At 39.4% G+C, this 12,673-nt stretch overlaps 1 protein-coding gene across 1 annotated transcript in view; it reads left to right on the top strand.

The window, feature by feature from the left end:
- TBCK (TBC1 domain containing kinase) overlaps window positions 1-12,673 on the top strand; it is a 106,358-nt gene that overhangs the window by 69,823 nt on the left and 23,862 nt on the right. Inside the window, exon 23 of the mRNA XM_081959935.1 lies at window positions 5,306-5,481. Within this exon, the coding sequence (XP_081816061.1) occupies window positions 5,306-5,481 (176 nt within the window). The remainder of the gene's footprint in view (window positions 1-5,305; window positions 5,482-12,673) is intronic.

Raw genomic sequence — 12,673 nt, 5'->3', positions numbered from 1 at the left:
ACCACAACAGCCACAAAGGGGCGGTGATGGTGAGGATAGGTGGGCCCAATCTTCCCTCCCCCCCCTCCTGCCCAAACAGGCTTCTTGCACAGCTCCAACCCATGCTCTAATGAGGATCCATGGTCTGGAGCGCTTCCACTTCCAGCTGGAATATATTCTGCTAGGCCCTTGGCAGCATCTTTATGCAGGTAGCTCGCCTCCCTGCCTGCAGCTACTCCACCAGCATACTGGCTGGAAGAGGAAGCGCAACAGCCACTGTTGGGGAAGGGACAAAGGGGTGGCGGTCCCCCGTTCACGCCACCGCCAACACTTCACCCTGGTAACGGCGACTGTTGCACTGCTGCTTCCAGCTGGAACACTGGAGGAGCTGCTGGTGGGGAGGCAAGCTACCTGTATAAAGACACCGCCAAGGGTCTGGCAGAACATATCCCAGCTAGAAGCAGCAGCGTTCCAGACCGCGGATCATCATCAGAGCCGCGGGCCTTCACAGGCCGCAATAGAGACAAAGTCTGTATGCTGGGCGGAGTGGTCGCAAGGCTTGGGGCCCGGCACAGGCCAGCTTGGCCACCCCACCAAGAGGAGCGGTCTCTGTTGCCTCCGAAGGCAGCGGAGAGAGGCAGGAACCACTGTTGTGGATGTAAATGGAAGGTGCTAGGTCCATTCCCTCCAAAATGGCTGTTACATTCCTTCCTGGGCTCCATCTCCCAGGCCGGCAGAGCAAGAGCCACAGCCTCCATTTCCAAGAGCAGGCTGTTCAGTTGCCCCCAGTGCAGTCTGGGAGACAGCAAAGAGCCTCGGGAGAGTGGGGGAAGCTGTTTTCACCCTCCCCGGGCTCCTTGAAAGCCTCTCAAGCCTGGGGAGAGCGAAAAACAGGTCTATTGTGGGCCAAAAGGGGGGGTTGCCCACGCATGCACAGGATGTGTGCATGTAGGCATGTACATCGGGGGTTGCGCACATAGCATTATGGGTATGGCACGCCCGCGTACGACCCCCTTGTATTCCCCCCGCTTTTGGCACAGGAGCCCAAAAAGGTTCACCATCACTGCTACAGGCATTTATAGTTGTTGACTTACCTCTTTGCAGCCAACAGCCTGATTGGCACAAGAAAAAAAAATTCTGCCTCCCAGCAATTTGCCACATGGAGCAAACAGCAAGTTTCACTTTTAGTTTCTCCCGATCATCAGCTGTTACAGGCCGCAGGGATTGCTATAGCTTATTGAAGCCTCCACAAGTCCCCGTTTGCTGCAAAGAGGTAAATTGCTGGGAGGCAGAGGCCAAAGGGTTGGGGGCAGTGGGTGAGTGGGGCTACATTCAGTGTATAAGACGCACTCAAATTTTCACCCTCTTTTAGGGGGAAAAGAGTGCATCTTATATTCCGAAAAATACGGTAATTCTTGTAATTATTCATGTTTTCCATCTGATCTGCATGATGTTTATAAATCCATGCTGATTAACTTTTCAGTCATTCAGGTCATGGTTGCCCCAAAGGTGCTTTTTCAGGAGGCAACAGGTTACCCTCCAAGTGTTTCAATGACCCTCTAAAACTAGAGCTCTCAGACTCGCGAGCCAGATGCGTCATATTCTGGCCACGCCCACGCCTGGTTCAGCAAAGCGGGGAAAAGTCACAATACATCACATGACAACGCTGTGACAATGAGAGTTGGACACCCCTACTCCAAAAAGATGCAAATGACCAATTGTCTGCAAGGAATATAAATCCTTCCATTCCCCACTGTCCTGTCAGAGCTGAAGAAATTTATTGGATGTGAAGCGAAACATCTTCAAGAGAAAAAGAAAAAAACAAAGTCCAGTTGCCTCCCCAAAAAAGCCCCTTTGGGACAACCATGACCTGGATGACTGAGAATCTCTACAGACATTCGGGCAGTTGATGTTTTGTCCTTCAATTTTGATTTCAGCTGCCATCTCTTTCAATACAGCCATTGTATTGTGGTTGTAAAATCTTTACAAGCTAAACAGATAGGGGTGGAAATCCACATTGTGTCTCATTCCCTTACTTAGTTTTCAACCAGTCTGTTTTTCTCAAATCCAGTTCTTACATTTGCTATCTGTCCATTATAATGATTCCTAAGAAGAAGAAGAAGAAGAATACACACATGCCTTAATATGTTTCACAATCGGGTATGATCTTGCCAACCAAAACTCTTATAATCAATAATGCATAGATAAAAATCCTTCTTATGTTCTCTTGCTCTCGATTATCCATCTTACATTAAACAATCTCATGTCCCTTATTTTTTTTTTATGAAACTGGCTTGTTCATCTAACATTTCTGTGTTTATGTATGTATCTGTTCTTCTTTCTTAATTATTACAATAGTTTCATAGTTTGCATATCATCTTGGAAATATTTCCCTTTTTTAGAATATGAATAGGGATCTTTCCCAATCTCCACACCATAGTTTTCTTTTCTAGGTGTTGACGCAAAGCAGTGTTTAAACTACTACTTTATTAAGCAGTGTGATGGGTTCTTCATCTGCGCCTGATTAAGTATCTTTTGGCAGCAATACTGTTACTTCTTATACCTCAATTTCTAGTGAATTTCTTAAATGCTTTTTTTCTGCAAACTGGAAAACTGTGAGATCTAGTCCTGTCTTAGGCAGAAAGCTAGCTGGGTGGCCTTGGGTCAGTCATGCTTACCTTCAGAAAGAGACACATGGAAAACTACTTCCAAGAAAACTTCACAGAGGGAGGGAGGGAGGGAGAGAAAGAGAGAGAGAGATTATTATTTCTCCTTCAGCCCTTCAAATTGAACCATGCCTTGGACTGTATTTCATGTAGATCATCTGATTAGTAGTGGCCAACTTTGAACTACCTAAGATATTCTATAAAGCCAGTCCAAAAGACTCGTTTAGAATTTTTTGTTGTCATCTGCTCCCAACGAAACATGCTGCTCATCTTTGTTTTGGTTTCTGTCGCTGCAAGTATGTTCCTCTGGTAGGCATCCTGCCAGGCTCTGGTCCCTCATTATCTTAGCCCTTTCTGCTTAGCCTCATTGCCTCCCAATTCTGTTCCAGTGGCTGTTTGCCCACTGGCTCCTCAGACTGTCTGGTTTGCAGCTTCTGATCCAGAGGAGATCATAATCGTTTTCAAAGGGAAGAGTGCTTTATAAACTTGTTTTCCTTTGCAACACATCCAAAGAAACAGGTATAGCCAAAGAAACAGGTATTTGCACTAAAGTAATTGCAAAACTGGAAAAGCATTTTGGATTTATAATAGAGCATATGATGGGATCTCTTCAGACAGATCACAGCTTAAAATCAGATACATTGTGAATTATATATCCCAAAACAATGGGATGTATATGCAATGCTGTAGGTCATGTATATGTTCCTTTTTATTATTATTATTGAGCACTGTATTATTTGTGTTCTACAGAGAGTGACCTAACCTAGGAAATAAACTGTTTGAGGCTGTGGGGTCCAGTCCAGTTCTTAAAGCCAATTTTGAGATGGACAAACCATTGATCATTCCTAAATTTCCCCCTGTATTTCAAAGGAGCAGGCTTTAAAGTGGATTAAAAGAATTCCAAGTTTATGTGAGACTGCATGGTTCATTTTTTCCAGTGCTATTCATATAACATTTTGCCAGTTTTAAATTACTATTTTTCCTGTGGTCGGTCTTTGCAGAAAGATTGTTTTTTTCTCAAAAAAGTATCCTTTCTTATCTATCTATGTTTGCCTTGTGTTATCAATTATCTTTGAAAAGTCTCTGAAAATTAATATATTATTATGGATTGCTATGCGCAGTTCAAGTTTCTCCTATCTTTAATAACTTACTAGTGCATAAAAGTACAAGTTTTTGGAAAATTCAGTAGGTTTTTTTTACTGCAGAGCAGAGGTGGTATTCAACCAGTTCTGACAGGTTCTGGAGAACCGGTAGCGGAAATTTTGAGAGTGGGGAGGGAATAGGGATTTTGCAGTATCCTTCCCCTGCCAGGCCCACAAAGCCACGCCCACAGAACTGGTAGTAAAAAAAAAATTGAATCCCACTTCTGCTGCAGATCATTAAATCTTCAGCAAGTAAATTTATTAACCAGTCTTTTCCTTAATTTTTATAAATAACCTGTTGATGATTTCAAGGCTAGATTGCTAAGAATTATGAATTTGTTAAAGGAGGAATTTTACTGAAAGTTGATTACTAATGTTTTATTAAGCATTTTTATCCTACCTTCTCCCCAACTTCTCCGCAAAAGGTGATGTCCCAATATGTCTTTGTCCTGATTTCAGACTCACGGATTATATGTTACTTTGTAGGAAAGTGATTTTGTAGAAAAGACAACACTACTCCAAATTAGAAGACACAAATTGCCATAAGTTTTTAAAAAGTAAATATTAACAGACATAAACATGGTTTTACAATATTTATAAATATTTTCAAAACTTCAGTAAGAGATTATTCTAACCATTCATACTCAACAATTAATCCACTCTTCAGGGCTTCTTTTTATATTGGTACTTTTTGGCCTACTAATATCATAACAACATCGTTTGTTGCTGATTGTATTGTTTATAGTTTTCCAATTTTTATTTTCAAATTTTATTGCACAGTTTTGTCAAGTAGTAAAAGCCAGCCACCTTGACTGCAAATTTTATTTCTTTATTCAATGTATATGTTTCCCAGAGGTGACTCTAAGTGACTTAAAAATTCAGAGAATTTTGCTTTACAGCATACTTCAATTTCTTTGTCAGTTTCTTAGTTCTCTAACTTAGTTCCCCTAAACCAGGGGTCGGCAACCTTCTTCACTCAAAGAGCCACAAAGGTCCTAAATAAAAGCCCCCTGTTCAATTTTGGAGCTAACCGGAAGTCCAGTTTCCCCACCGTAGAGTCTCCTGCTAGCGCGGCATCCTTTTTCCTCTACTGTCCTAACCGAAAGCCCTATCAATTGTGGACCTGACCAAAAACGGGGAGCTGCAACAGAGGAATGAAAGAGCCACAAGCGGCTCCAGAGCTGCAGGTTGCTGACCCCTGTCCTAAGCCTTTTTTTCTGATTTTGCCACATGTTACCCTAATGACATTACAGAATGCCCAGAAACTGTAATTATGTATTGTAGTTTAAAGTCTGTACCTCATCTTAAACCTTGTTCTTTTCTCTTGGTTACATGGCAGTAGAAGAGAAATGTTTCATGTTTATTTTATCATATTTATGAGGTATGTTAAAAAACAAAATGAATTTATTTTAGAATAATGTGTTCTTTTAAAATGTGCTTGTCAGCTGCAGTTTTTGTTCTTATTATTTGAATACTCACTTCTTTTCTTTCATTTTTTCATTGGTGTCTCCTTTCCAGAAATTGATATTGAACGGTGTGTCCATGAATCAATTAACCTTTTCTGCTGGACTCCCAAAAGTGCTACATACAGACAATATGCCCAACATCCTAAACAAACCAGTGAAAGCAATTCTACAAGAAGCCTAATATCTTGTTTCTCATCAGACTATCAGGATGCATCCAGGAGTGACCTGGTGAGTTATTTAGTTGTCTTTCATTAGAACAGAATAGAAAGTTTAAATATTTTAGGGCTGTTTAGAATTGCATGTATTTATTCATTCATTGGGTTTAAATCCTCTCTTTCTTCCAAATCACAAGCCTGAAAGATAGTGATGGCTTACGTTGTCCATGAAATTGTGTTGCTACAGATGGATTTGAACCTTAGTTACATTATGTTCATAGTCTAATAGCTTAATAACTAATTCCTATTCCTATTTTGATATCATACTATAGAAGAAAAATGAGTGGGTGTGCCTATCATTAAACATAATAAGCTAAAAGTTTCAACCGGGGAGGGCATAAAGTGTTGGCACTATCTATATATGTCATCTTTTCAAGAATGTTGGAATTCCACTTGTATTTTGCCTCATGCAAAAATGCAAACATTAAGTGAGTTGAATTGAATTGATACACTTAATCGTAGTGAGTGAGTGTAATAAAATGAACCAAAATGTAAACTTAAGGAACCAAATGGTGGTGTGAAGAACATTTGGACACCTGCTTTGAATTTGTAACAGCTGGTCCTTATCAAGGTTGGAACACTTCTGGAATGTCGGAAGAGGATCAGAATATTTGCGCTGGAACTATTTGCCCCAAACCCAAAATATTTAGAATTTGAAATGGTTTGTGTGCTTCTAAAACTTAATGTGTTAGCAGTGTCATATGATTCATATATGTGTAATATTTACCATACATTATTTATTTAAACCCTAAATATTCCATTCTTAATTGATTTATATCCAAACGAAGGGGGAAATGTTGGCTCTCTCGATTTTTTTGTTAGACATCATTTGCTTGTAAAATTATGAATAGATATTATAATCATAAAAAGACTATGACAAGAAAGATTTCAAAATCAAACACATTCCGAATGAGTTTGCAAACACATTTTTGTAGTGGCTGTTGAGAAAATAAGAGTTTGGGTCAAGCCAACTTCTACCTTCAGAGGATATTTGATATTTATCAGGCAGAGAAACCAAAACAATCCCTTCTTCCTATCCGAAGATCAAGGTGATACAAGGTTCAGCAGCAATGTCATTTCACATCCCAGAGTTTCTTAGAAAATGTCTGAGGATTCACGGTTGAAATTCTTGTCAATGTTACTTCCTTGAATTAGACAGAGATTTTTTACAATGTATAGGAAGGAGTTTGATTCCTCATCTCCAAATCCCATTATATCAGGGTTGCTTGAGTAAAGGGAAATAGTTTTATATAGATTCTGTATGCAGAGTATTTGGCAGGAGCCTGTACTTCTGATAAATACATTCAATATTTTAAAGTTGGCATACCAGTTCACACTTTAGCCTACAATGGAAGATGTATTACTTAGTAAGCTCTAAAACCAATAATACTGAAGATTAATTTGCAAAAGTTGCATTCAATAGGAAAACATATTGGCATTGGGTAAGCAACAACTAGTCAGAAAGAGAACTGCTGGCAAATCTAGCAACAGTTTCCTACAGCAGGAATAAATTATATTCCATTTTTTCCATTGAATACCATTAAATTATTATTTTCATCAGTTGCGATCCAGACCATCCCATTAGCAATTATTCCAAAAATCTAAATGATCATTCTGTTCCAGTAGGTTAGTTCCAAGAGTGATTGAGTTTGTATCTTAATGTGTAGAACACATTTACAATAGGCATTAAAGTTCTTTGAATAATAACTTTTTGTTATCATATAACGGTCATCTCCCTCCTTTCGATATTATTTTGTTATCAGATTCATTTTCTGCTTCTCTTGTGAGACTAAGAAGCCTCCTATCTAAGGGACTATCAAATCCATATCCTTGTCAAAACTGCCTAGGTCAGTGATGGCTAACCTTTTTTGGATCGCATGCCAAAAGCGGGGGGAGCGCAGGGGGGTTGTGCGTGAGCATGCCCACCCCCATAATGTTATGCGTGTGACCCAGTGTGCATGCATGCATGAACTCTCTCCCCCATACATGTGCGTGTGACCAGCGTGACACACACACACCCCGTACGCACTTTTTTCACCCTATGCCTATGGGCAAGCCAGAAGTTCGGGAACGGTGACTTCCTGTTTGTCCATAGGGCCATTTTTCGCCTTCAGGAGGCTTCCCTGAAGGCTCTAGAGAGCAAAAAACAGCCCTACAGCCAAACTGGAAGTTAATTCTCGAACTTCTATAGTTTTGTCTTTTAGATAACTCTGGAAAATGTTCATGTCACATCACTTATCTACTAATGCAAGGCTCATTGTACATCTTCTTGTCTCTCAAGGCCTAGTTATTCCACTGCTATCTTACATTTTCTTGTTGCTTTTCTTTTCTTCTTTCTTTTGTTTATTTTCCCCCATGCCATCTATTTCACTGATTTCAAAAACATGAAGTATGGGTGAGGTATTGTTAAGCTATAGAAACTACATTATTCCATGGTTCACAAATGTCATATCAACCAGCTAGAATTCTCAGCAGTGTTTAATATGCTGTGTACCATCACAAAGTTAGAGCAGGTCAGGATCCTCATTGACATTGTGATAGTGACATCATAATTCAGAAATCAAATAGCACAAAATTAGTATTATTATTCAACCTTCTTACAGAACTGTGGGATTGGTGTATTTACCAATGTCTGTTCATTTGGTGATAAAAACAGTATTTTGCCAATGTGTTCTACTACTACATTTTTACTCTGTGAAGATGTAACATACTGACCTCATCTGTTACTGGTGGGACTTTATTTATTTGTTCATTTGTAAAATAATTTGTATACTATCCCATTCAACAATTAAATATCTTCATGTTTCCAATGTTAGATTAAAAGCAGTCTTGGTGCCATCTCATTGGGAGGTACTTTCCAGTTGTGCAAAAGTACACATTTATATACCTTTGGCCCCTACAGGTGCTGACCACCAGGGTCATTTCCAAGATTAACAGCCATGATGAAATTTGCACTGATTGTTTGGTGAATCTGGCAGTGTTTCTGTGCTGCCGCACATTTTTCTTTTGTCTTTGGCCAGGTGGAGCCTCCTATTTTAGTTTTCCATCCACCTTTACTCATTTTGAGATTTATCATGTGTTATTTATATCTGACCTTTTCCTCTTTAGTAAGTACAACCCCCAGCATAGAAAGCCTAGGCAGCAACATTTTACATTTTCTATTTTGCTTACAATATCCATTTTCTTCGCTGATCTTCCCAGGTTCTTGATGACAAGGGAAAAGAAACTTTTTTTTCCTTGTCTTCAAAGTATTATCTTTCAGCAGCTGCTTTTTTCACAATTCTATCCATCTTTCCCCTTCCCCCCCCCCATGAGTGTGTGTGTGTCTCCCTCCCACTTTGTCTCTTCACCCAACTATTAACAGTTTTTAAAAAGCCTTAACAGTTATTTAATAATGTGCCTACCACACAGTTTCAAGTTGGAACTTCTTGTTGTCTCTCTGCTGCTTGTAACACTTTATGAACTACTGGGCAGCTATGCAATCCATCTTCTCCTTTGGAAGACAGTAGCATTATTGGTAACAATCAATGTTGGTGATTGAATGTTTGGTTCTTTTGCTAATAATCAGTGCCATTTTTGAGGGGAAAGTAGTTTTATTTATCTCCAGAATGCTCTGTGTGTACCAGCAACTAGTCTTTCTCATTTTCTTTCAGGATACATCTATAGGACTCTCTAAATGCTCTTGACATTAAAAGGTGATTGTTTTTTGTCTCTTTTTTCTCATATCCACAACGTCTTCGTTGTATATGCTAGACAGAAGTAGGGCTTTCCAATTTCATTGCAATATTTATTCAATTAGATATCAGTGTCTATGATTTGGCAAAACACTTTCAGAACATTCCATTCAAGCAGTAGTTGTATCAGTAGCATTTTAAGAGTATATTTATTCCAGAGATTCACTAAGCCATCACTCTGCTCCGAGTCCCTTTCGGGAGAGGGGGCGGTATATAAACGCTAATAAATAAATAAATAAATAAATAAATAAATAAATAAATAAATAAATAAATAAATAAATAAATAAATAAATAAATATTAGGCATTATTGGCATGATTCTGCCAAGATTTTGACTGACAGAATGTTGTTTCTGAAGTGCAGTACATTCTTATATTATCCAAGGCTACCTGCATTTAGGTACTACTAGGTTAATCACTCATTCGTGGACCATGGAAATTACTGTGAAGAACAGCTGGTTACTGTCGTGTGATTAATGAGTCATCTCTGATTACAGCCCTCCACTATTCATTTTGCCTGCTTGAATTTAAGGATAGCACCTCAATTTTGATCTGCTATGGCAGATGGAAAGATCTCACCTTTTTCATATGCCATGTCACAGCATGAGCAAGATTCTTGCCGAAAAGTCTTAAGTTCTGGAACATTCTAATCTGAGTTATTGTATAGTGCCGATCCTCTAAGTATGAATTCACAGTTCAAGAAATGACAGTTGAAGGAGCTTAGTTCATATTGTTTGTGTGCATGCAGCATCTCATCACTTGTTTTGCTTTATATGCAATATATAGCAGCGAAGGTACTAAATTCTAATAAATATAGCACAATCTGATTAATTAATTCCCACAGTCTGATTAATTAGTTAACTCCTATGATGAGGAGAATCAGTTTAAACCAGGAATGGGATAGTTTGAGAACTTAAGGTCATCCAGCCATCCAGAGTCTTGAGTCCAACTTTCAGGGCAACTCTAAAATTGTTACCAAATTGTGGCTTCAATGAAATATAAACAAAATGTTAAATACATGGGAATAGTAAAAACTAATTGCATTTAATTAAGCAATTGTAGTGTTTTTTTCCCTGTCCCCATGGTTTTGTCACACTGATTACTAGCAGCCTGCAAAAAACAACTTGGCCCATGACTATAATAAAGCACATTCCATTCAGGGGTGGGTTCCAGCAGGCACTACTGCTGGTTCGCTCGCGGGCGCGCTGTGCACATGCATGAGCATGCACAATGCAATAAAAATTGTTCTGCACATGCGCAAAAGCTAAAAACAAGATGGCACCTATGGAGCTGCCTGAAGAACCGATTCGGGAGCATGGCAGGCCTGGGTCACTGCTGGTTCCAGCGACCCAGGATGTCAAACTGTTCTGACCCCCCTTCCTCCTTTGCCCACACAGAACACACTCCGGAACAGTACAAGGGAACAAGGTTTATTGCACAAACAAACAGAAGGTTCCGTGGCAGTAAACCACCAAGACAAAACTCACAAAAACAAAACACGAAAGCAGCTATCCAGCTTGCTAGAATTCCAGACTAGAACTTCTGGCATAAGTCCTCTGTTGACTGCTGCAAAGGGTGTATGCACAGTCAAGCCTTTTTATAACCTGGAAAGGAGCCTCCTGATCAGCAGCTGAGAGCTCTTATCGCCGATAATTACGCCCACGCTCCTTGCGTCTATGGGCGCGGCGGTAACGAGCGTCCAGGAACTCCCTGCTCAGTTCTGACTCATTGTCTCGTGACTCCTCCCCGCTGCTCCAAGGCATGGCATCGGGAGCCCCCCTCCTCTGGCTCTCACCGCTGCTCCATGCCTCAGGCGCCTTCTGGTGGCCGACCAGACTCTCCGATCCCTGCTCAGCGTCAGAATCCTGTCCAGGGTCCCCCACCTCCTCTGGAGCTGACTCATAGGGACCCTCACTCTCGTAGTCTAGTGGCAGCGGCAACGGCACCTGCTGGGCCACAACATCAAACCACTACCGGTTCGGCTGAACTGGTAGGAACTCAACACTGGTTCAATTTCCCTGAAATAAAATATTGATGAGAAATGGAGAATTAATGAATTAAACTCAATACCCAGGCTTTGAAGTTTTTAATACACATTACTTTTTTCACATATCTGTGTTATTCATGTTAGCTTCTAATTGTTTACAAATTGAAGCAAAGCTCTATTTTACATGCACAAAGTATTTTAATAAACTCTAGCTTTAGGAAGTGGTACTTTGCTTTCCCTGACTCACTAAGCATTTTGAACTGTTGAGCTATTTTCTGACTTACAGTCATGTGACCTTTATTTATATTTCAATATCATTTCAGTCCTAAATGTTCTCTGAAGAATGTGCCAGTGTTAGTATTTCATGTAGTGCCAGGTTTTCTCCCCACCCCTATTTTTCTACTGCTTTTGTTGTTCAAGATTATATTGGTCTCATCATGGAGCTTCTAAGTAACTTTTTCATTCCCCAAAGAGCTAATTTCCCCCTCCTGAAGAATTTGAAAAATGTTTTTTTTAAGGCTACATTTTATTTTTAGTATAATTTATTATTGCCAATCCATCATTTGTCATTCCAGTAGGCTTATGTGTTACTAGTATGGAGTGGTCTAGTTGTTATCTCATTAACCAGTGGAAATACATTTTGAGAAAAATATTGTTATGGGAATGACCATAACATCTGATGGAAACATTTTTGCCAATTTTGTCTCTATCCATTTATAAACATGCTAATTTTTCTTTACCTTCATTTTGATTATGTTAACAAGGATTAAACATTCTTTTTTTAAAAAAAAATATTTTTATTGTTTTTACATTTAAAACAATGCAATGCCGCGGAGTCGGGGTGATCATATATTCACATTATGTACAGCTAGTTTCAACCATTAACAGTTATTCTACTTAATATATTGTCTGTCCTTCTGTTCGATCACAATATATACATTTGTTCCAGTCTTGTCATCTTAACTTATACCAATCATAAAATCTATTCCATACCTCAAAATATTCTGATTCCCCTTTATTTTTAAGTTCCAAAGTGAGCCTATCTGCTTCTGCACAGGCCAACACTTTTCTGATTATATCTAGCTCTGATGGTGTATTTTCTTTTTTCCAATGCTGTGCATAGGTTATGCGCGCTGCAGTCAGTATATGTATAATTAGATAGAGTGTATCTTTCTTAAACCCCTCCGGTGTTATGCCTAGGAGAAAAGTTTCTGGTTTAAACATAATTTGTTCTCCCACCATTTGTTCTAACCATGATTGAATCATTTTCCAATAATTTTTTGCCTCATTGCACATCCACCACATATGATAGAAAGTGCCTGGTGTTTTTTTACACTTCCAACAATTTGGGGCCAGATTTTTGAACATTTTAGAAAGCCGTGCTGGCGGGAGATGCCATCTGTAGAACATCTTGTAAAGGTTTTCTTTATACGCCGTAGCCAATGTTAGTTTCTGATTAAGTATCCAAAGTTTTTCCCACTTAGCC

Source organism: Natrix helvetica (assembly GCF_964273705.1).
Source record: "Natrix helvetica genome assembly, chromosome: 7".
Taxonomy (NCBI): Eukaryota; Metazoa; Chordata; class Lepidosauria; order Squamata; family Natricidae; genus Natrix; species Natrix helvetica.
This window is presented reverse-complemented; position numbering and strand designations above follow the sequence as displayed.